Source organism: Crassostrea angulata, chromosome 6 (assembly GCF_025612915.1).
Source record: "Crassostrea angulata isolate pt1a10 chromosome 6, ASM2561291v2, whole genome shotgun sequence".
NCBI lineage: Eukaryota > Metazoa > Mollusca > Bivalvia > Ostreida > Ostreidae > Magallana > Magallana angulata.
Genome location: NC_069116.1, coordinates 55,111,343 through 55,136,089, shown reverse-complemented (window position 1 = coordinate 55,136,089; position 24,747 = coordinate 55,111,343). Strand labels below are relative to the sequence as shown.

The following is a 24,747-nucleotide window of genomic DNA, read 5'->3' as shown; positions in this document are numbered from 1 at the left end:
CAATTCTGGGTTTTCAACATGATGCCAATGTTTTGCAGTCATTAGGTAATACACACGTGTTCGACGTGTATTCTGAGCATGGTGACCATTTGACAATCTAACAAAACCAATTTGTAACACTATCAGTTTATTTTTGTTTTGAGTGCAAGTTTTGTTATCCTAGTAATTTGTTTCCTTCCAGTTTATTCATACAAGTAGTAATGAGTTGTCTGTGAAATCTACACAACTCAATCAAAAACAACACAATATATATTGAAATGTTCCTAGTCGTAAGTTTATAACAAGGCTAAAAGAAAAGCAGTATTCTATCGCAAGGAGCTATTAAGATTGGAACTATCAAAATAAAACGTTTGAGCAGAGCCAGCTGAAGTTGCTTCTGTTTTGATTTGAGCACATGAAATTTGAAAGGCACACCCATTGGAAACATTCAGGTTGGCCTATTTAATCGCAATTGCTAGGTAAAAGAGAGAAAAAGAGTGGCCAGTGTGGGGGTCGAACCCACGACATTCGCGTTATTAGCACGACGCTCTAACCGACTGAGCTAACCGGCCGTTGTTCGACGTTAGTATTTGTTAAGTTATTGTGTGCTTGTAATATATTTTTGTTTGGTTGCCCGATTGTGAAATCTTGCATTATAAGCAAGTAGGGTCTGTGGCGCAATGGATAACGCGTCTGACTACGGATCAGAAGATTCCAGGTTCGAATCCTGGCAGACTCGAAGACAGTTACCTTTTTTTTGGAAAGAACACATACATGAATTTGGATTTTTGGTGGAAAAGGTACTTTCAAATCGAACTTTTCTATTGCGGCGGTTACGGCGAGCGATGAACAGAAAGACGTTGTCCATTGTTAATTCGAAAGTTACCAAAAAGATATACACCTCCCCGGCGGGGAATCGAACCCCGGTCTCCCGCGTGACAGGCGGGGATACTTACCACTATACTACCGAGGAGTTATGTTCACCGAATTGAAATGCGGATTAGTAGATATCGGATTGCCGATCGTTTACGAAATGTGATTGGGATATCAGTACCGGATTATCTAGATAGGTATAAGTATATTGGTTCCATGGTGTAATGGTTAGCACTCTGGACTCTGAATCCAGCGATCCGAGTTCAAATCTCGGTGGAACCTGTGCTTCTTTTGTCCACGTTAACATTATATTTGTGTGACTTTAAACATGTACTGATTACACGTACTTTTACTCCCATTTCTTACCCGACTACCACCATATCAGTTCTCAAGGTTCGCTGTGTCGTATTTCGATTCATAACGATTCTCTTTACAGGATGCTGCTTCCAGCTTTATTAAAATCTTATATCATCGAACGTGCGAATAAAATACTAATCGTTCATTAATATTAACACGACTTAAGTTTATTTGTAATTTTGAAGGACACTGTTGAAAATAAATGAACCCTGTTTGTTTGTTAGATATAAACATGCTTTTTTACAATGTTGGATAACAATTCTGGGTTTTCAACATGATGCCAATGTTTTGCAGTCATTAGGTAATACACACGTGTTCGACGTGTATTCTGAGCATGGTGACCATTTGACAATCTAACAAAACCAATTTGTAACACTATCAGTTTATTTTTGTTTTGAGTGCAAGTTTTGTTATCCTAGTAATTTGTTTCCTTCCAGTTTATTCATACAAGTAGTAATGAGTTGTCTGTGAAATCTACACAACTCAATCAAAAACAACACAATATATATTGAAATGTTCCTAGTCGTAAGTTTATAACAAGGCTAAAAGAAAAGCAGTATTCTATCGCAAGGAGCTATTAAGATTGGAACTATCAAAATAAAACGTTTGAGCAGAGCCAGCTGAAGTTGCTTCTGTTTTGATTTGAGCACATGAAATTTGAAAGGCACACCCATTGGAAACATTCAGGTTGGCCTATTTAATCGCAATTGCTAGGTAAAAGAGAGAAAAAGAGTGGCCAGTGTGGGGGTCGAACCCACGACATTCGCGTTATTAGCACGACGCTCTAACCGACTGAGCTAACCGGCCGTTGTTCGACGTTAGTATTTGTTAAGTTATTGTGTGCTTGTAATATATTTTTGTTTGGTTGCCCGATTGTGAAATCTTGCATAATAAGCAAGTAGGGTCTGTGGCGCAATGGATAACGCGTCTGACTACGGATCAGAAGATTCCAGGTTCGAATCCTGGCAGACTCGAAGACAGTTACCTTTTTTTTGGAAAGAACACATACATGAATTTGGATTTTTGGTGGAAAAGGTACTTTCAAATCGAACTTTTCTATTGCGGCGGTTACGGCGAGCGATGAACAGAAAGACGTTGTCCATTGTTAATTCGAAAGTTACCAAAAAGATATACTCCTCCCCGGCGGGGAATCGAACCCCGGTCTCCCGCGTGACAGGCGGGGATACTTACCACTATACTACCGAGGAGTTATGTTCACCGAATTGAAATGCGGATTAGTAGATATCGGATTGCCGATCGTTTACGAAATGTGATTGGGATATCAGTACCGGATTATCTAGATAGGTATAAGTATATTGGTTCCATGGTGTAATGGTTAGCACTCTGGACTCTGAATCCAGCGATCCGAGTTCAAATCTCGGTGGAACCTGTGCTTCTTTTGTCCACGTTAACATTATATTTGTGTGACTTTAAACATGTACTGATTACACGTACTTTTACTCCCATTTCTTACCCGACTACCACCATATCAGTTCTCAAGGTTCGCTGTGTCGTATTTCGATTCATAACGATTAACACGACTTAGTTTATTTGTAATTTTGAAGGACACTGTTGAAAATAAATGAACCCTGTTTGTTTGTTAGATATAAACATGCTTTTTCACAATGTTGTATACAAATTCTGGGTTTTCAACATGATGCTAAAGTTTTGCAGTCATTAGGTAATACACACGTGTTCGACGTGTATTCTGAGCATGGTGACCATTTGACAATCTAACAAAACCAATTTGTAACACTATCAGTTTATTTTTGTTTTGAGTGCAAGTTTTGTTATCCTAGTAATTTGTTTCCTACAAGTAGTAATGAGTTGTCTGTGAAATCTACACAACTCAGTCAAAAACAACACAATATATATTGAAATGTTCCTAGTCGTAAGTTTATAACAAGGCTAAAAGAAAAGCAATATTTTATTGCAAGGAGCTATAAGGATTTGAACTTTTGAAATAAAAAGTTTGTTTTTTTGTTTGCAATACCAACTCGACAAAACATTTCAATGACGATTATGACATAGAACATAGCATAGAAATAAACAATAAAACGATGTTATTATAGAAGTAATGTTTCTTTCTCAATTTTGTCACCTAAGAGTGTAGCTGAGTTGGTTAGAGGGTTTACTATCAATCTGATAGTCATATGTTTGAATCTAGCCGTTGTTTCTACATTTTTAACATCTCCAAAACCTTTCTAAAGCTATTTTTAATTAAATAGTGTAAAATTTGATCATTCGGTAAAAGTATATTAATTTTAATCTACTTTACTCCACATTAATACGATATCGACAGATGTCCCATAACAACTTAATAATTTAATTGGCATTTTTTGGTGTTTGATATAATTCTTTGGTGATAGTTTGATAGAAAAGAACAACACTTAACATGGCCAAAATGATAATTGAGAAAATAGCCAGAGTCGATGGAATACTGTTGTCTGAATTGCATCTACAACACATTGTACTCATTTTAAATTTGCTGCTTATTTTATCCTCGGCATTGTTTTAATTATTGAGCAATCCAAATGATTGGCGTTGCTCATGGGAAATATGATTTTTTTCTTGGGGGAGGGGGCGAATCTTCATATCTCCCACACAACCATGCAATAAATATATGTTGTTCAAGTACATATTTTTTGGTGTCCAACGAACCAAAATGAATTTTAAAATGTGGGCCTTTCAGCAGCAGTAAGGGGACTGCTTTCATTTAAAATGCATTCCTAATACCGTCGCTTATTGAAGGAAGTTGTACGCCATTATTTTCTAAAAAACAACTTTTTAAAAGAAAAAAATCCTTAGTCTACATTTTGTTGTAATTAAGGTGATATAAGTTAGTTATAATGTTTTATCATACAGCTTTCTTAATGCTAAAAATGGACTGTCTTTTATATGCATGTATTTCCTTTAAAAATCGTTCTAGTCAAAATAATAGAGACCACTGCAATGAACCGAATTTTATTTCAAATTATAAATTTTTGGAAATAGTTTGATGATTAGAAAAATAATTATAAAAATATTGATTCAGTTTATTGATCCAATTTAATTTCCTAATCTAACATACAATTTTTGATTAGTTGACAAATATTCATAACCCCCTCCCTCACGCTAGCAGCTATAGGTTTACAAGAAAATTTTACCAGGAATTGTGTATGGACGGGGTTTGCATTAGAGTTTATTTTGTCTAGACAAACTTTACATCCAAGATTGAGGAGAGAGTGAGAGATGATTTAAGTCGCAGCTTGACAACTTCATACAACAGCCGTTAACTGGAAGTCAGGCAATAAATCATGCATGATTATGTATTACTTGAATGTAAAAATTGTGTGTTCAAGAGGTATAATTCTTCCCTTTTTAATTCAAGCTTTGTTCTTTGGAATTCTCGTTGACATGCGCAATTTTACATGTACAGCAAACCTATCCTTTAATTTTAATTATGTTTCCGTGTTAAAATATTTCAGTCGATAAGACTATTAAACGCAGTTAACGCAATCTAATTTTAAATGTTGTAAATGAAGCAAACTTGAAATTATTACACAAACTTAAATCGGGTAGAAAGTCTAGTGTCATTCGATAGCATAAGATGCTTAAAATAGCAGGACGCACACTCGGATTGTTTTGTTATGAAGTGAAGCTCAAACATTGCAGTTTATCTTTAAATAATGATGCAAGTATGCGGAAAGATCTGTGGCAATGTGTCCCCACTTTCTCGAAGAAAATGAAATTCTTTTGCATGTCGGTCGGTGTTTGAAAGATAAAGTACAAATACCAAAAAAGGAATAAAATCCACGAGATATTGTTGACCCAGATTATTCCGACCCTCCACATGATAATATAAAAAGGTTTTCAAAATTTTAACTGTATATTTTCAATTAAAAAATTACAAATTAAATCAAATTTATTGTTTAAATTTGTTACTTAATTTAGATTACTTATTATTATAGATTAGCCTGAATTACGTCTCTAATTTACTTTAAACAGAAATTATTATCCATGTTACGACATTACTACAATGTTATATGAATTATTAACAATGCAACAAAACAAACCACTTAGATATAATATTCTGTTTTTGTTTTTTGATGGGAGTGGGTGACAATAAACATATTCAATTCAATTTCAATTCCATACCAACAGCTTATCACAATATACACGTTGTTTTTCAAATGTACATAAAGTACTTTTGTACAATAATACAGTCAAATTGAGCTGTTATAGAAATAATTACATGTATATGTTTAAAATTTGCACAATGTACTTTGAAAAAGGGTTAGCAAAAATGCACTTTATCATGTTTAAGATGGGAGCGTTCTGTTTTATAATAGTTATCACTTCGCTTTAAATGCATGATTAAAATCCAAACCCTTCTTTACCCAAAAAAACATCACCAATTTAACAATCCTTAAGTGTCTGATCCGTACCTATAAGTATTGTGTTACAAACATCCAAACACTTCCTAATCCGATATAATATCAAAATTACACCTTTGTAAAATCTCATTAATAGGTTTGTTCTGAACATGATGGTCAGTTGGTAAGCAATTCAATCCCATCGCCATCGGAAGTTGGTCGACACCTGCAAGGTATATATAGCGTACCTGTACAGGTATAAACCATCAATTTGTAGTCGGGGTTGACAACATGAACACTTTCCTGGTCCTCAGAATCGTCCTGTTTGGAGTAGTGTCTTCTGTTTTAATCAAGGAAGCTGAATCTTTCTCATCATTAGAAGTAAGTTTATAGGACTAAACATTTAAAATTCTTTTTAAAACATTTTTTGGAAAGTATTTACCATTGAATTGTAACGGAAAGAAAGCCACACAACTGCGTTTGATGATATATTACAGTCCAAAATGTTCACAACTATATACTAAACTTAATTCCTTTAAACAAATATCAATCTATTTAATTAAAGTAAATATTTTACAAAGGATAATCGAATTAGCAATCATATGATACAATATTTAAAAACGTTTGCAAACTACTCTGCAACATAAAAAAAAAATTCGACTTGATACCTAGAAATTTGTTAAGTCATTAGCACCTAGAAATGAAGAACATCTCGACATCTTAAATCTTTTAATTAATAATATCTTTTTTATTGATTCTACTCAAACGTTAAATCATGTTAAATCTTTAGTTTCGGTTAAAACTGTCTTTATCAGTAAAACGCGGTCGTTTAGTATAGCATGACCATATATTTTAAGTAACGTTCTCAAATTTAATCAGAACGTATAGTTATGTAAGTATATTTGCAATATCTTATTTGATATGTTGAATAAGACCAGAAATCCTTGCATACATTGGCTTGATGATTTGAACAAACATTAATAAACTTTAGAAAAGAGAGACTGGTATAATATTTTATGTAAATCTCTTAAATCAATCCCAGTATTTTGGAGTTAAGTTGAAGCTTTGTGGTTCTGAGAGCCTGAATGCAGTCTAAACAGTTCTTAGGATGTATCAATGGATTCCTTTTGACTCCTTTTGGGGCGTATTGTTGATTTAAATGAAAGCCGGTTTTTTTAAATTTTTAAAAGTGATATGAAAAAATAAATTAACTCGTCCACGTCTCGATTTAGCATATCGTCTAGTGATTATCTTGAAAACACAATTTGTAACGCATGAACCCTATGAGTGATAGTAATTTTAGTTAATTTTGGTTTTAAGAAGGTACATGTATTGTAACTGTCCTTTACAAAATATGATTTTAGTTGCAAACCGTGATACTTTGAAAGTATATTCAACACTGTATCGGATAATTATGCACCCGTTTTAGATGCTGATTCGTAAGAATCCATATAAATCAAATGATATACCATTGTCCATAGATTATGTAACCTGTTTTGTTTAAACTGCGTCTCCCTTGAGAGCTGTGATAATTTCCTTTAAAAAATAATATCCCATCGGAAAATAATAACTATTTTCCTATAGGAAATACTGAAAATTCTATAGGACTGTCTAAAAACACAGGAATTATATTTCTTGCAGGAATTTGATTCAGACAGATAGTTTTTATATAGGAAATTAAGATTTTCAATCGCATTTTAAAATCCTATGGGAGTTTTGTTCAAATCCTAACGGAATTTAAATTCCTATCGAAAGTTCGTTATTCCGATGGGAAATTCCAAATATCCTATAAAAAATTGATTTTTCTGTGAGAAATTTTTTTTCCAGTAGGAATTTATTTTTCAAAGATAAATATCGCACCTGACAGGTGAGATACAATGATAACAAGGGTGGTTATAAACTTTTTAAGCAATGGTCTACCATATAGCATATTTGAATTGCTCGATATATGCAGATTAGGTAGATGCAAAAATTGCCACCTTAGCACTGGCATAATTATCCGGCCCAGTGTTCTAAGTCTTTGTTTGAAGACAATATCTTTGCCAAAAATCTGCGTAAAGTTATTCACATTTGATTTGAACTCAGTCTTGTGTAATTGATGTATTTTAGAGATTATCACACTTATGTAGAAAAATTAAAAGAAGTGGCACTTGAGATCAAATTAAATCACACCTACTTGTTTCTTCACACATATTTTACAAAGTTATAAAAATTAGGAATTATTTCGCTAACTTCAAATTATTTCCTTAAGATATTAATCTTTTTTTTTCTCACAGAATATTATTTATCTGAGAAATGAAAGAGAAAAAGGTCTACCTATATAATTTAACTTGAAATAACGTTTTCATTTTGAAAATGTTCTGACGTTTCTTTGTCTATGAAATGAATAAAGGGACCTTTTCCTATTTAGTTTTTAACAAACTTTAATGAATGCTGTAAACATATTTAATAATATTCTCACAATTTTTATAACCTTTTGACAAATTATTCTTAATTATTATTTTTCACTAGATTTGAATGAATGATTTTCCTACTTTCAGGATGACAATTATCGCTGGCAATTATTAAGAAACTTCCTCAAAATTCCCTATTTTCTAAATAAAAAATATGCGAAGAAAAGTCAAGTGTTTCTTGATTCTAAGGAGACAGAACTGTTCAAGCACGTGTTACGGAAGCGGAATGTATATGATACTATAACCGGAAGTCGGGACCTTACCTCTAGTCACGCCGCTAATGACATTCACCAAACGATTCAGCGACTTCGTCAGCTACAGAGGTTGGAGAACAAACACAGACGTTTCCTTCACGGGGCCCCGGTGTCTATCGGTTTGGCGTTACCGGTTCTTAGTAGAAACATCAACGTACCCTCCTCGACATCCACAAAGAGATAGCAAAATACCAATTTACTGTTTCCGCCATTAGAAGTCAGAAGCGAAGTGTGCAATACATAGAGTTAATATTGAATAGCTTGCGAATTGTATTTATGAAAATGTGTCGATATTACATGTACCTTAAACAAGGGTGTCCAATTGCAATATGCAATGTCGATCTAGGAGTAGCACTGTCTCTTTGCCGTTGATCATGTTTTTCATATATAGAATCCGTTTTATAATGTGTGGGTTTTCATAGAATGTATGTTCTTATTACTGCATTAATGAGCTTTATATCTAAACTTTTATACATGTAGCTACTGTCAAGTGGCCTGCTTCTTTATATTAAAATGAAAATCTGTTAAAGGAACTAATCAAATAAATGAGATTATGTATCATTTATTTTTAATAAAATGTAAGATAATGTGAACAATATAATCTCCATGTGTCATTTCCAAGGGATTTCCCACTGAAAAGTATGAATAATGATTTCTTTCTATTTGTGAACAAATCTGATGCATTACAATATCAATGTTGATTTTATTGTCATGTTTGCTAGTTTATTGTCTCAATAAATTATTTTTTCAACAAAATTCTAGTTGAATTCATTTCAAGACACAACTGATACACATTGATTTTGAAAACGTACTAAACAACCTGATAGTGACTGTATAACTAAGCTTTTATCACGACGCAGTCATTTTTGGGAGTTGATTTTATTCAACTCCCCTATGCAGTTACTCTGACAAACCGAAAGTGAAACAGTGTTTGGACCAAAGCACAAATCATCGCGGCTGACAAGGCTTAGTTCTTGAGAATAATTGATAAATTCGAAATAATGAAAGCTAAAGCATTGTTTTTCAAGGAAACTTATTTATAAATACCTTGAAAACAGTGAGATTTTACATGATACGAACCATTTAGATATTTTTTGTAGTTGTATGTATTCTTACACCAGAGTTCAACATAGTCTCGTTCAACTCGACACTCGGCTGTCTCCATAAATCTTCGACAAGCAGAGAGTCTCTCTTGCTTGTCGGAGATTAACGGAGACAGGCGAGCGTTTTGTTGAACGAGACGAGGGTTCAATATTGCTTGGATCCATAAATTTTCCAGAATAATTTCTATCACGATACATTGTTTGATTGAATTTATTCTCTCTTAAAATTCATATGGGGTTTTATCAACATTCTTGTGTCGAAAAAGTCCGAAAATTCATATTATAAAAATGTGCGTAATTCAAACACAGATTAGAAACTACCTGTACTTGTCATGCAAAATAACATATCATTGATTTCAAAATAAATAAACATCGATAAAATCAACTCCCGTCAGTTCTTCGGTACTTTGATTTGATCAAGTAATCAGTATGGTTAAGTTTGGTCAATCCCAAAAGGTTTGTTTCACATGGAATTCAATCCTTGAAAAGAGTTTTAATGACAATACTTTAATTTTTTGTCTATCATTTTTGAAGAACGAAGAAATTGTTTTCACTTTGAAACCGACAGTGTCCTACATGTATCTACCCTCAAAGAAAGCTACTGGAGAACAAGGCGAGAACTGATGTTGTTTCATTGGTTCACGCACGAACCAATGGGACAATGTACAGCTAATTGCTTGCATACTGACTGTATAAACAGAGTGTAGCAGTGCACACAAATTTAAAACGGCATTTTCACGCTAAGTCTACCTCATTGCTATTTTTAGCATTATCTTGCAAATAATACCTTTCGGGGGTAACTAAATGATGAATTAATGTATAAATGCACGCAACCAAGCTGTGATTCAAAACCTGTTTAAATTTGGGTATAAATAATAAAATTAAAAAAAAAAAACCCAAAACTCCGCTGTTTTATTATAATAATCACAAGAAAGACATTTTTACAAAATTCAACTTTAATATTAATGATTTTTAAAAAAAAATTTCATTGAAAGAAAACCGAACAATATAAAAAGCAGGGACACGCAATCTACATTGTATCACACAATTCTGCATATTTTAATGTTATTTGTTTTAATACAAACCAGAAAACGACGGAACGATTGCAGTTATTCAACACAAAATATATCTATGGAAATAGTAAACATATTAACATTTTATATAATAATTTGAATTGAAAATCGGGTAACGATAATTACATGCTTTGCCTGCAAACCGTTATAACCTGTCCGCGAATTCAAGACACAGTCAAAAGTCAGATTGGTTTAATCTTCATACATATATTTAAAAGTATCCGAAACTTTAGGCAGGCCTAGGTGATACTTGCATTCTAGTTTACTTTTCCTTAAATACACTTTAGTCCAGTAGTCAGTATAATATGCATATGGTTCATTATAATATCAAATATTTTCCTAAACGTTTTATCCATTTATAGCAAATCATGACACATAATTTTCCCTTAATTTAGTCATACAGATCAAGAGTGACATTATTAGGTACGATTCATTATATAAAATCTTTAAAAGGATTCGGAATTTTTCGAGCCGTTTGTATTGGTTTCTCTTTTGACAAATCCAGAAAAGCCATGACTTCCAGAAATAGGATCATATGATCTTTTAACGAAACCAGATAGCCCTCTTGAACCATTAATGGAGTCATAATGCCTTTTATTGAAACCCTTCATTCCTCGTGAGCCAGAAATAGAATCGTAACCTTTCTTTGTAAAACCCTGTAATCCCCTTGAGCCACTTATAGAGTCATAGCTTTTCTTGTTAAAACCTTGGAGACCACGTGAACCGCCGATCGAATCATAATTTTTCTTGTTGAAACCCTGGAGACCACGTGAACCGCTGATCGAATCATAATTTTTCTTGTTGAAACCCTGGAGACCTCGTGATCCGCCAATCGAATCATATCTCTTGTTGAAACCTTTGAGACCACGTGATCCGCTGATCGAATCATAATTTTTCTTGTTGAAACCTTGAAAGCCACGCGAACCGCCAATCGAATCATAGTTTTTCTTGTTGAAACCCTGGAGACCCCGTGATCCACCTATAGAATCATATCTCTTGTTGAAACCTTTGAGACCACGTGATCCCCCGATCGAATCATATCTCTTGTTGAAACCTTTGAGACCACGTGATCCCCCGATCGAATCATAATTTTTCTTATTAAAACCTTGTAAACCACGTGATCCGCCAATTGAATCATAGTATCTCTTATTGAAACCTTGAAGCCCACGTGACCCGCCGATCGAATCGTAATTTTTCTTGTTAAATCCCATCAAACCTCTTGAACCACCAATAGAATCGTAATGTTTCTTTGCAAAACCACGGAATCCCCTTGCGCCATTTATTGAGTCCATGCTTTTCTTGCTGTACTCTTGCGTTCCCATTGAGCCCAGTTGCTTGTCGTCAAACAGTTCTGTACTCTCATCAGTTTCCTCCCCAGACCGCTGTTCTTTTGTTTCTATATCTTCTGTATCGGACCGATTATAATCTGTTGGTGCAGGTGAACTCTAAAAAATTCATAAATTGTTTTGAATAAAAGTGTATCAATCTCATGTAATTTTGTAATAATATTAACTTACAATATGAAGACGTTTTAAAAGGAAACTATTAATTAAAGATGCATGACAAGATATTAATCTTGAGCATTTTTAAGAAACGAAGGAAAGACCGAAAATTTAAACTACATACGAAAATTATATATAAACATGTTCAACAGTATCATTTATGTACTGTGAAATAAAACTGAGTTTGATTTATACTAGTACTTATATACTTTCTAGTAAACTTAACATGCAGATTAGTTTGTAGATGAATTGTTCTTGATTTCTGTGGATTTCTAACAATATTTTTTTATTATTCAATGTCGTGTTTCCAATTTTGTGCCACATACTACATGTATAATTGAGTATGTTTTTGCAACGCAATATACCATGATCATTTGATTTAAAAATATGAAATGATCCTGTTTTTTTATTTGCTAAACTCGTTAAATCATGCCATATATGATTCCTATTGCTACGAAACGTTTACCCACAATCAGCTCTGAAGGATAGAATAGATGAGGGGAAAAATACTCCAGTTTTTAATTTCTGATAGCTTAAAGTATACATTTTGCCGTTTAATGTTAGAAAAAGATTTATCGGTGTTATATATATATATATATATATATATATATATATATATATATATATATATATATATATATATATATATATATACACCCTTTCTTTGAACAGTTTACTTCTTCCTTGCCCTCCCCCTTTTTTCAATTTGATCAAGGACAATAGACCTTAAAAATTACTATGGGCATTATACATGTGTGTTTCCTTGGTAATTTGGCCCTTGTTTAAGGAAATTCATCATAAAAATTGACATTAGCTTAAGCTGTACATCTTATAACTAAATGTAAACGTTAATAAGTATGATACATTTCAAAGCCACATTGTATAAAAGCGAAGTTTGTCCTCAGAATGTGCCAAAATTCAGAGAAATCCGATGACAAAACCACGTTTAAACAATTCCCACGAATAACCGAACGCTTCCAATCTTCCAGAGAAGCAGACCTTTATTGCAGAAGTTTCAGAACAAAGACTTTTTCAATGCCCCTAAATTTATTTAATACTGGACCGGCACAAATTCAAAAATTGCTTAAGAGAATGATGGACAGGTGTATGTTTTTGATATTATGTTTTTATTTGTTCGGTTGAATTCTGCAGCGGCGTTTTTAGCTATTTTAACTGTACTATAGCAGTTCCTTATATTTTAAAGATATGTTGCGAAAAATTAGGAATATATTAATCACTCTTTACATACATTAAGAAAGTTTTCTTCTTTTTTAAATATTTTGTTTCAGATTTTTATTATAGCCAACAAAAGCAATAAATCGTGCATTCCTTGAACATGTTTTTAACAGCGTTTTAATTTTTTTTCGATTGTAATATAGAGACTGAATTCCTTCTTTTAATGTTATTTGAATAGTATGAAAAAGCAGTATAGCAAGAATTTTAAGAATACTTACATAAAAGAAAAATTAAAGGAAAAAAACGCATACCAATTATTTTTAAACATCTCTATTTTTATTTAAAAATAAAAAATATTTTAAATATACCGTGTATACCAGGAAATCATAATTTTGGCGCTGTTTTTGTTTTAAATGATGACATATAACACTATCCTCTCAAATGTTTCTTCAATACTTTTAAATGCAATCATAACTATCTGAATAACAATTATGAAATATTTTTATTGTCTAAACTCACCTTTGCGGCAGCAATGCTGAGCAAGAGAACTGCCATCAGAGAAAATAACGTCTTGTGATGAGTGAACATCTTAAATCTCCAAGTCCTACAAGAAAGCAGACAAGATAAGAATAGCTGTGCTCCTGTAGTCAAAGTTTTCCCTATTTATGTATCACAGAGTTAATTAAAAATTTATCTCTTATACGACCGCCTAGAGAGACGTAGTACCAATTATCTAACAAAATGGGGCAAGCCGTTGTACGAGGGACAGATATATTGATATAGCATACAAAGAAGTGTTGAGTTATTTTTTAAGAGTACCACACATTGATATAATAACAAATAAGGTAAATAAAACATAAACTAGTTTATGTTTCTGTTCTAATAAAGCTGGGTCATTATAAGGAATCAATCTCGATTAAAAAATCTACTGAAACGTTAAAAATCAGTGTATCATTTTGGAAATGATTAAAATAATCAGCTTAAACAACTCCAAAGTGAATCAATCATGCAATTTTTCTTTTATGGTATATTATTTAATCTCTTTAAGTTTAAAAGCAAATATCTTTGAAATAAAGTAATTTATTAGTTAGAAAAGAATCGAATCTTCAAAACAACATTTTGAAATCAAGTTAGCGATATAACAGTTGAGATATTGCATTTAAAGCTAGTCTTAGAACGGGGAAAAACTAATTGAAACGTTTCATATCTTATGCCTTATAACATTTATAACAAAAAAGGCGTTGCATTATGACATTCTGCTGTGAATTCTGTTTCATCTTATTTGATTAACCAAGGTCCACCCACCATTTACAGAAAACATTATAACGCACGGTAGGAGATCAATTGTATGTGTGTCTATTCAACAATTAATGAGTACGACATCCCAGAATATTCATCTATATTTGTATGGTCAATAAAAATAATTTGACAACAGGATAAGTGAAAATAGTGTCTGCTTTTCTAAGGAAACTAGACCTGTTTATTATATCATATTAAATGAGACATGCAAAACCTAGATCATCACTTCGTTATCAATTAAGCACCTTCCTTGGTAGGATTGTTTCACGGATTGCATTACGTATCACTATTACGATTCGAGTTTCCTCATGGGAAATTAAAATTTACGCACTGTCTGTAGAATGTTAGAAAACGAAACATATAACGTAACTATTAAAGCCAAATCAAGTTTAACAATAAGCCGAAGAAATATGTATCATAAAGTCGAATCATAAATGCTTGCGCTGTATGAATGACATCAACGTAGGACTGTATTATTTCTGATAAATCAAATTTGACTTATACATGTACTTATCTGACACTTGTCTTTTTATTCAGAGAAACCGGGAGGCGCCAATTTTCTGTTTCTTCAGAACTGCATTTATTTTTATTTTACCTTTTTCCAAGAATAACACAAATAAATTTATAAATAATTCGGCTACAATATCAACAGAACTGAATTGAAAAGTTAGTTTACTCTGCAGAAATATGAAGCTTTAGATATATTTCATAATACGTTCATGATAACTCTGCAGATTTTATATAACTCAATTGACACTCCCCTTTTCTATCAGCATTACACAGGGGTATTGTTTTTCTAAATGCATTATCTTTCACAACACCTTCAATTGCTGACGTGCAGCTGTTCTAATCAGGCGCCCTCTGTTAGGACTAATGTTGGGCAATGAAATTGATTCCGATGTCTATTCGTGTATATACTACAATCGATTATAAAACTGAGCAACAATAAATACGTCCATCCCATCGACTAGTAACTTGCCTCTAAACCCTATCGCATCCTACCAGTCAAAGAACATGGATATATAAGATGGCGCAAATACCTAAAGTTTTGATTTAAGAATACTAATATGAATTTTTAAAAAAATCATTTGAATACAAAACATGACATAAACGAAATCAAGATTTCAGCTTAATACAATGAAATTTTCAAAGAAACACGAATTTGTTTGGATCAAATTTGAAAATATCCTCATTCGAAAACCACAATATTAAATACGAGCTTGAATTTTTTGCAAATTAAGGATAAACCATCGATATTTGTCATTTACGTTTTTTAAAGCCGTACTTTGAAGAAATTGGTATCCATATACATGTACATGTACTATCATAATATTTGACTTGAATCAATATTTGTTTTATCTTGAAGTATTGAAGCTATCAGAGCACTTAGATTTAATGATATATTGAAAGGGAGATGTGAAAAAAATATGCTGTGGTTTTCATGTTTTTGGGCTGCTTGTGTGTCTTATTATAAGTATTTTACTCGTCTATTTTGCTCATCTTTTGCGCCAAGGACTGAAAATATATAATACGTATACATATACATGTACTTGCAGACTACTGAATTTTAATCGATTTCTTGTCGCTTAAACGTCAACGATTCTAAATTACATGTAAATCTAGTTTTGATTTATAGCATTTTAAAAGGTTTTTGCTGGATCTAACAAGGAATTAATTATAAAATGATATACAACCGCGTAAAAGTAATGAAACGTAGACAGTGCCTTTAAAAAAATATTTTCACGATGTGCAATAACAATTCTTCCACAAACATGTGCATCAATATATCATTAGAGTCCTATTTACATCTAATGGACGCTAAGTACGACAAAATCTCCATCAGTTTTCTACATATAAATGTTCGCCTTTCCATCAGCTGTCCTTGTCGTTTGCTACTTGATTAACGACCCAACTAATGAACCAGATAAGAGATGAAATAACAATATTTCAGATAAAAATTGAACTGAAATGTTTGCGGTATGGGAGTCTTTCATAACCACCACTTTAATATTCATTTGTTTTTTTATACTGTGGTACAGAAACATTGTGTTAAAAACCCCGATTTACTAAAATATCTATTAACAATGTGTTTTCTCCTCCATGATATAGATATCGTTCTTATGTAGTAGATAATCAATCGGACTTGAGTGTTCTGTCGTGAAGGAATTAGAACGTCCTTATGCTGGAAATGTTGAAAAAAGTCACTTCAATCACCAAATTGAATCGTGGAGAAGAATTCCCCGCCTTCGGCTCGATTTTTAATTACCCAACAATACTTCTTGGACATCTGCTAGACCATAATAGAGTTTTCGTAAAATAATACTATAATAAACACACTGAATGATATTTTATATATTCATGTATACATGTACCATGATGGCGGTTTTTATCAATATATTAATAATAAAGCAACAAAATTACATGTACATGATTATATTTACATTGACTCTCTTGATGTTCCGAATTGACCACTTAGAAAACCTGTACATCTAGCTTTGTATTTGGTTTTAAAAAAGAAGTTTAAAAATAAAGAATTCTTGCATCTCGATAGTTTTGTGATTTTGTGGGACTTTACGGTACTGCAAATTGTAATCTATATATTTAATTAATCTGATCATTTACAACTTTACCAATGCTCCAATTTGATCTGCCTATCACAATGGTTACGTGTTCTGATCAATGTTTGGTATCATTATCTATCATGCTGTGATCGGGTATTGAATGACAAATGACAGGTATACCGGGTATACGTACTTATCTAGTTATCATATCATGTATCGAATCCTGTAAACCAGCTTTTATTCGCGAGTGAGAAAATTTTCGCAAAGTTTTCTGGAGCCTGCGAATGTTTCTCGACGCAAACCGGTCCTTGTCGGACGGTTGTAAATAACAACACGGGTGTGGTTGAAATTTGAACGCGAAATAAAGTCGTCGCGAATACAAAATGGTTAACGCTTTACTCTACATCATGTCTGATTTTTTGACAAACCTAAAGTACAAAAAATTTATAAATTTAGTGCAAGTAGCTGGGTCTGAATTTGAGGTTGACAGTGCTCAAGATACAAATAATTTTTATATGGCAAATGGAAACATTCTGGATGGAGTAAACAAAGTATCCTTGGCTAAGGATAAGATTTTTATACGCTTTTTCTAGTGTGAATTTTTAGCGTTTTATTACACGTGTACACTTTGTTTTCCAGCAGCCAACAGTTAAAAAAAATCTTGATTAATATCGTGCAAAAAGACAGTGCGTGATTCCAAAACTGTTATATTGCAACTCCCATAATTCTTTTTAACATCATGTAAAAGCATTTTATTACACAGTTTTATGTTCATTTCACACTTTTTTTCACACTATCACCTGAAACCTATTCATTTGTCGTTAAGGGCCGCGGAGGAGGGACTATAATCTAATACAATCATTGGTATGCATATGGCGTGCTCTAAGTAATTCCATGCAAAGGTATACCGGCAACAATACGGTTTCTTGGTCCTGGAGGAAAAAAAATGTCCATGATTTAGTTAAACAACCACGCCAGACTCCAAAATCTGATAGAATTTGCACAATAAAAGTAGATGAACAAAATTAACTTATTTGTGCTGAATGAATTTGGGTGTTAAATTATCAATCGTCTTATTTTGAGACTGTGACTTACATGCTTGTTCTTTTAGGTAAGTATTTAAAATTAAAAAATAAATATGATAATCCACACATTTTAGAACAAAAGTTTAATGCCAGTTGTAAAACCGAATACAAAACGGATTGACTTCGGATCAAATTACATGTAGCAGTGCAAACCATTTTTGGTGTCTCGGAAGTGTAGAGTTTTCGAGATAATTAAAAGTTTTCACTAAAAATCAGGTCTGAGACCAGTCAAAAACTTGTAATTCAGTGCGTCACAAAGTTTTTAAAAAATATATAAAAATCTTATATTTTATGAAATATAGATCGTGAGCATCACGTTAACGTAGACAGAATGAAAAATACTATTTACAGAGAGGAAAGAAAAGGAAAAGAAATGCAAAAGTGACCTTGATACAATCCCACCAACAGGGTAATTGGATCTACAGTGCTAGGTCATGTTGATAACAAGATGCGGCCACAAGTACATTTATAGCTAATGCAATAAGGCGTATTGGTGCTTTTGCGTAATCCTATATCTATATTTCTCACTTTGGAATAACAAAATTTGGTTTTAACAAGCAACAACTGACTTGCCGTGTTAACACGAGGTAATCTCAAAATGTATTTCTCATTTTACCCTGATTTGGCATCAGATAAATCATTTATTTAGGAGATGTAGGTGTAAATCAAATCTAATCCCCCAAGTATTCAAGTTTAATAATTAACTTGTCGTTGAATCAAAATTGATTTTTTTACTTTATGGTTTCGGATAAATAAAATATTTTTTTCATTGTCTTATACTTCCAGCATCACCTATCGGTTATGCCATGTTTGCGTAATGTGCTTTTAAAACATGACAGAGCATTGATCAGTCAAATGAATTATCTAATATGTTTCGAAACAGATTTTACAGGTTTAAGACGACGTAACGTAACGTAATGTAACGTAACAAAAATGGACCTTTTATGATTAAAATTTCCAGGGACCATTAGATGTATACTTAAAAAATCATGGATATTTCAATTTTATATGAAATAAATTTAGCTGCTACATTAATCATCTGTTCAACCTATTGGTTTGTCGATATCAGTGACGTACCTGATGATGACGGTGGTTTTATACCTCTTCACACAACTCCGTGTTTAAGTTAAAGACACAATAACGGTGAGTTAATTTTATAACCTGTACCTCGCCTCAGCCTTTTGATACTGATGTAATAATGATGTCTCCACCAACCAAAGAACAACTTATTGTGTTTATATTTGAGACAAAAGTTTGAATTCACGGGTTTATATACATGAAACGATGTTGTTTCTTCAACTCACTAGCTGAGGTTGTCATAGAGAAAACAGTTTAATTTCACAGTTTTAATTGATTTGGTGACAAAGATTTTTTTGCAGGTTGGGTTCTTTGCTCCCAATATGATTACTAACTATTTGAGCCACAGCATCACGTAACAAAGAAATCTGATGACAAAAGATAAACACATGTTTACGTCATATCTATATCATGTAACTATAATATCCAATACTTTAAGGGATTTCGTCATTAATCTATTTTGGAATGTTTTTCCTATCATGTTTTCAAATAGATTCAAATATAAAAGTCCTTCAAATGATATCACGAGAATTTGGATAATAAGTAAAAAGAATTTGTTTAAATTCAATGTCTTGAGAAAAAAGAATTCATCCATTTGAATATGCGATGTTACTTCTTTGTTGACTCGAAAAAAACATTACCACTATACATTTTCAGGGGTATATATTGGAATAACTATATAAATTCTATGCATTTAAATACTTTGAAGAAAACGGGTTTGCAGTGTCAAAAAATTAAAATTGAAGAAAAAGTCCAAGTTCATGTATCAACAGTAACAAATCCGTATCTAACCATTATATTTATGCAAGTTTTGTTCAAGATTTTTTAACAAATTTATCCTAAAATAGATTGGAAGAAATTCATTGGTTTTCGATGGGGTTTGTTATTTTTATTAAGAATGAAATGAATGCACTTAACAAACCAAAACAATAACAAGTTTTACTTCTAGTTTGAAAATCAAAATCCTTTTGGAAGCAAAATGGGACTTTGAGTTCTCTTTAGTATTTAATCTATACATTTGTATTTGCTGCTTCATACATGTTCATTTGTCATTTGCTTATACATTTTACACGATTGTACTCATTACTGATCCAAACAAATACCCTTGTTTCTGTTAAGATACCGTTGCATGCTTGTAGCGTGTTTATTGAATTCAGTGATTGTACTGGAAAGATCAAAACAGCGCAATGCAAATCAGAGGAAATTACAAATGTAAAAATGTGTTTGAAAAACTAAAAGGTCGGAAATGGGGTACATTTTTGCCGTATTGAGTTTTCTCCTTATTCCACATTAGTCTAAATGTAAGGTATCATATCATTCTAAACCTAGCTCTGTGGTGGCTTTTTAATTATAAACAAGCACCATTGTACATAATGTACTCATAAACCAAACAAAAAAGGATGCACCTAAAGCTGCTAACCTGGTCTTCACTTTTCTGAATTAAGGGGGCTGGGTGGTCCTGGCCATTTTTAGGCTATATATACCTTCTTTTGACGAAAAGCTCTGCATAAATTCGAAGATAATGAAAAGTGTTGGAAATTTAAAGCTAAAAATAATGTTTGGGTTTTTTTCTTCTCTAGAAACTCGGTAATAATTTAAAGCCATATTATCATTTTTGAAAGTCTAAGACAGTCCTGATGGTGAAGTTGACCACCCAGCCACCTGAACAAGAATAAATTTTACTTTATATAGGGCGTAATTTTTCAATGTAAAATTATTATTGTTTAAAAGATCTTTTGCTTTATAATAAAAAAAAAAAAACTTACCACAAAAACTTACAGGCAAAAAACAACAAATTACAAAGTCACACCCCACACTACTAATAACTAGTTCACTGATTGTACGGGTTTCCGTGGATCATAGCGACCCTTCGATTTCCCACGAGTTGTAATGAGTATATCAATCGAGATTTGAACATCATCCGCTAATCGGACTAATGAAGAAAGGAAACCTTAATGAAAAAGCAAATGATTTAAAGCAAGAAATTCGCATTTTGAATTGTTTGAAGTCTAAAACACAATCGATGTTATCAATGAGAAATTAAGAAAACTGTCTGAAGTTCTTTTTTACAAGTTAAATGACAAAAACCGAAGCGTATGTAGAATAAAAGGATACTTCTTCCAATAGTCTCTTAAACACGTGTCAGTATGGAATCAGTCGCAGAACTTTAAGTAGATTAACAGTAAGAGAGAGCATAAGCTGGTGTCAGGGAATAGCGACATGAATTCAGATCTAACGTTCAAAGGCGGGCATCTGATGGAATGTTCTCCGTGCAAGACGTCAAAAATCAAATGAAATGTACTCCAGCACACGAGAAGGAATTATTGCGGATCAAACGTTTAATGCTTTTTCTTTGTGCGGAGAGTATTACTATAATGAACACAATTAATTATAACATTTCTTGTTCTAGCTGAGTACTACAACCATTGATAAAGATAACTTCTAATTCTAAGTGCACATCGACTTAATTTTGTTCAAACGCGGCTAAATTAAATATATAGCACAAAAACGGACAAATTTGGAAAAATGTTTGGAAAAACTGATTGTAAAGTAATCATCTAGAATGGTAATTATCTAGAATGCATGGGCGCTTACAAAAGACTGGTTGAAATTAAAATCCGCCTCCACTGGCACTCGTCTTAGACAAATGTTTTTCTATTCTTAGATAATTATTTTGTACATGTATAATGTAGAACAAGTTAAACAAACTCTTTACTTAGTCGAGTAGGTACATTAACTGTTCTAGAAAATCAAAAGATTTTGAATGAATAAAATTGTACATCCTCAATTTATATGTTTGAAATATCATCCCGGTGATGGAAGATAAAGGATATGCCAAAATGATTATGGTTGTCATCCAACCTTCTTTAGGAGATAATTCTAGACAAAAGTGATTTGGAAGTAAAAAACTGGACATTAATGTTTAACCCAAATAATTTTTTATTTCGTAAAACCATGACAAATGTGTACTTTAAATGTATTCTACAAAATTTATCTCCCGCTTTCATATTTTTTAGAGTTTCATAAAAATAGCTCAGGGAAAATACTTTTTAGACAGAATATTCAGAAATCCTGAAGTTCTGAAAATCAAATTAAATATGATTTTTAAAAAAGCATGATTAAGGAACCAAGGAAAATAAAAGGAGAATTTCTCTTACCTGTGTTCCGGCTTCGTGCGTTCGTGGAGGAATCTAAGGTCCTTTTCGAAGACGGTGTTCCTCCAGATATTTTATTGACATCATGACGTCATCTTTTGGGGAACATTATGTTAATGCTTTATCGTAAATCAGCGGAATCCATTTAGAAGACGATATCTGGCAATAAGAAGCTAGCTAGTCTTTTAGAATTCAAAAGCTTATGTGCATTTTAAAACTGTTTCAGCCCAAGTAGCGTTAATTGTTGGCATATGTCGATTTTTCCATGGGAATTGATTTGAAAAAAAAGTCTTGTATCTCAGTTATCATCATATAATCTGACCGAATCCTGTCAGCTCGGAGCGACAGAGGGGAGCATGAGGCGAGGGAGCTCACTGTGGGACTGTATCTGACAGGAAATATATCGAGAAGACGAGAAAGAAAGTGTTGTACATCGTTGATTAATAAGATGTGGGACTGATTTACAGTTTCCTCCGGGCCTCGGGGACAGGAACTCAGACTCTAGCAGACGTCCACTATATATACCGGAGACGTTTTTCAATTACACGTGTAACATTGTATACTTTGCACTAACTTTCCCCACTCGGAATATAGGTTCAAATCTTGCATTTGTCCATGCCTATATAAATCTATTTTCATTTCTTGGAACATTGAAGATGTATCCAAAAAACAACAACAACAAAAAACAACAAAAAAACAAAAAACCAAAACAAAACCAAAAAACACAGGCTTTGATTTCAAAAGTAGCAAGTGAATAACAATTTTTGACCTGGAGTCAATAATAATATTATTAATACATATATTTTCAATAACTCATTTTCAATTTATATTAAAGACGTCACGAATAAAAAAATCTCTAAAATCTGTAACAAGTGAAAAGCTGTCAATGTGACAGCAAACTGGGTTTTCTTTTATATATGTGAACTGTATCCATAATCCATGTCAACCTGTATCCAGTGAAATGGAGTACCCTATATGCAATATTTTGCCAAGTTCAAAAGCTGGTATTTTTTTCATAAATAATCAGAAATCAAAATCCTAGCAATATGCACACCTCTGATATATGTACAATTGATCTGCAAAATACAACTTCCTATCTTGAAAACTGTAGGAGGAGTTATCCGTACAATGAGGGTACCCTATATGCAATATTTTGCCAAAAAAGACTAAGTTCAAAAGCTGGTGTTGTTAAAAATACCTTGTTGATAACGGATTTTGAAAAGAAATTTTACTGCCTGTCCAGTTTTCAGTTTCTTATCCGTCTGACTATAGACATGTGACCCGCCAAATCTATCTATCTCGCCTTTCATACAAAGCATTTCTTGTATACAGTGATTTGAAAACTGATCAATGAGTCTCCAAAATAAGACTTCTCGTGAATGTAATTAACTAGTGAATAAATGGTTCTTTCGGGAATCGATCTGCTCATACCTGGATCTTTGGTATACAGGAAGTTAAAGTATAAGATGTAAAAGACTGTATTAACTTACAAACAGTTCACTGTTAATCGAGAACGTCCTCTAATTAATGACGTATTTCCATTCATTTAGTCGTGAATGCTCCGATCTTACTTTATGATAGCACAGCCTATTTATTCTTAAATTTAGTTTTTTCCAGAATTTGTTTAAAAAGAAAAATGAGATTAAGCAAACGACCATCCGCCTACAAACACTCAATAATTGATTAAGACTTCGCGATGAGCAGTACTGTATGATACATATGAATTGTGAATCTCATGCGAATCATGCAGGGCAGTAACTACAGTGCAGTATAATATCTATGCAATACATAGCGATAGTCTGGTGGTTTCTAGAGCTGATGACGGCACCATGGCGACTGTGCCCTAGTTCTGTAAGAATTATTTGTTGTTTGAAGGTCAAACGATAGTACAAAAAATAAACAGTTCGAGTTCACGTTATCTCAATCCATGCAATACGATTCTTGTAACTGTTAAGAGTGATTTTAAAAGCATATACTTATTTTGGTTTGGTTTTGTTTGCTGGTTTCCTGCAATTGGGAATCTGGTTGTGTTATGAAGCCTTTTGACAAAATCCTTTTATTCGTTGCTTTTGATGAGGCGAAAGTCTACTCAAATGAAAGAAACGTTTAGTTTTCTTGGAGTTTTGGAATTATAATACTTCATAAATTTAGATTGGTGCATTTGTCATGAATAAGGTAAACATCTTCATAAAATGTCCAAAAATCTTCTTTGCTTAATCATTCGATATTATTGATGAATACTGTATAGTTAACAAGGTATTATTTCCCAATATTCTTTACAATTTATTCTTTGTTCCTTCTAACTTGTCAATGTTGAAAAATTGTGTGAGGTGTTCCAAAAATGTTCGAATAGATAATGTATGTAAAAAGAGATAGCATTTAAATGAAGAAATCTTCTGGTAAAAGAAGATGACATTTTAAAGATGTGGAATAAATGAGAACAAA

General features: G+C 32.7%; 2 protein-coding genes and 8 non-coding genes across 10 annotated transcripts; 5 read left to right on the top strand and 5 right to left on the bottom strand.

The window, feature by feature from the left end:
• Positions 1 to 477: 477 nt before the first annotated feature.
• Positions 478 to 551, bottom strand: Trnai-aau (transfer RNA isoleucine (anticodon AAU)). The gene has a single exon. It is a non-coding gene; the product is annotated as a tRNA-Ile (tRNA).
• A 94-nt stretch (positions 552 to 645) lies between these two features.
• Positions 646 to 718, top strand: Trnar-acg (transfer RNA arginine (anticodon ACG)). Its single transcript has one exon. It is a non-coding gene; the product is annotated as a tRNA-Arg (tRNA).
• A 162-nt stretch (positions 719 to 880) lies between these two features.
• Trnad-guc (transfer RNA aspartic acid (anticodon GUC)) lies at positions 881 to 952 on the bottom strand. Its single transcript has one exon. It is a non-coding gene; the product is annotated as a tRNA-Asp (tRNA).
• Positions 953 to 1,062: 110 nt separating this feature from the next.
• Positions 1,063 to 1,134, top strand: Trnaq-cug (transfer RNA glutamine (anticodon CUG)). Its single transcript has one exon. It is a non-coding gene; the product is annotated as a tRNA-Gln (tRNA).
• Positions 1,135 to 1,942: 808 nt separating this feature from the next.
• Trnai-aau (transfer RNA isoleucine (anticodon AAU)) lies at positions 1,943 to 2,016 on the bottom strand. Its single transcript has one exon. It is a non-coding gene; the product is annotated as a tRNA-Ile (tRNA).
• Positions 2,017 to 2,110: 94 nt separating this feature from the next.
• Trnar-acg (transfer RNA arginine (anticodon ACG)) lies at positions 2,111 to 2,183 on the top strand. The gene has a single exon. It is a non-coding gene; the product is annotated as a tRNA-Arg (tRNA).
• A 162-nt stretch (positions 2,184 to 2,345) lies between these two features.
• Positions 2,346 to 2,417, bottom strand: Trnad-guc (transfer RNA aspartic acid (anticodon GUC)). Its single transcript has one exon. It is a non-coding gene; the product is annotated as a tRNA-Asp (tRNA).
• Positions 2,418 to 2,527: 110 nt separating this feature from the next.
• On the top strand, positions 2,528 to 2,599 carry Trnaq-cug (transfer RNA glutamine (anticodon CUG)). Its single transcript has one exon. It is a non-coding gene; the product is annotated as a tRNA-Gln (tRNA).
• Positions 2,600 to 5,790: 3,191 nt separating this feature from the next.
• LOC128190212 (uncharacterized) lies at positions 5,791 to 10,235 on the top strand. Its single transcript, XM_052862156.1, has 2 exons — positions 5,791 to 5,945; positions 8,105 to 10,235. Exons 1-2 carry the CDS (start codon positions 5,856 to 5,858, stop codon positions 8,453 to 8,455), a joined length of 441 nt encoding a protein of 146 aa, XP_052718116.1. The 5' UTR covers positions 5,791 to 5,855; the 3' UTR covers positions 8,456 to 10,235.
• A 117-nt stretch (positions 10,236 to 10,352) lies between these two features.
• LOC128190211 (inner ear-specific collagen-like) lies at positions 10,353 to 22,437 on the bottom strand. The gene is made up of 3 exons (XM_052862155.1): positions 22,306 to 22,437; positions 13,645 to 13,729; positions 10,353 to 11,892 (listed from the first exon to the last, which is right to left on the bottom strand). Exons 2-3 carry the CDS (start codon positions 13,711 to 13,713, stop codon positions 10,894 to 10,896), a joined length of 1,068 nt encoding a protein of 355 aa, XP_052718115.1. The 5' UTR covers positions 13,714 to 13,729; positions 22,306 to 22,437; the 3' UTR covers positions 10,353 to 10,893.
• Positions 22,438 to 24,747: the final 2,310 nt, after the last annotated feature.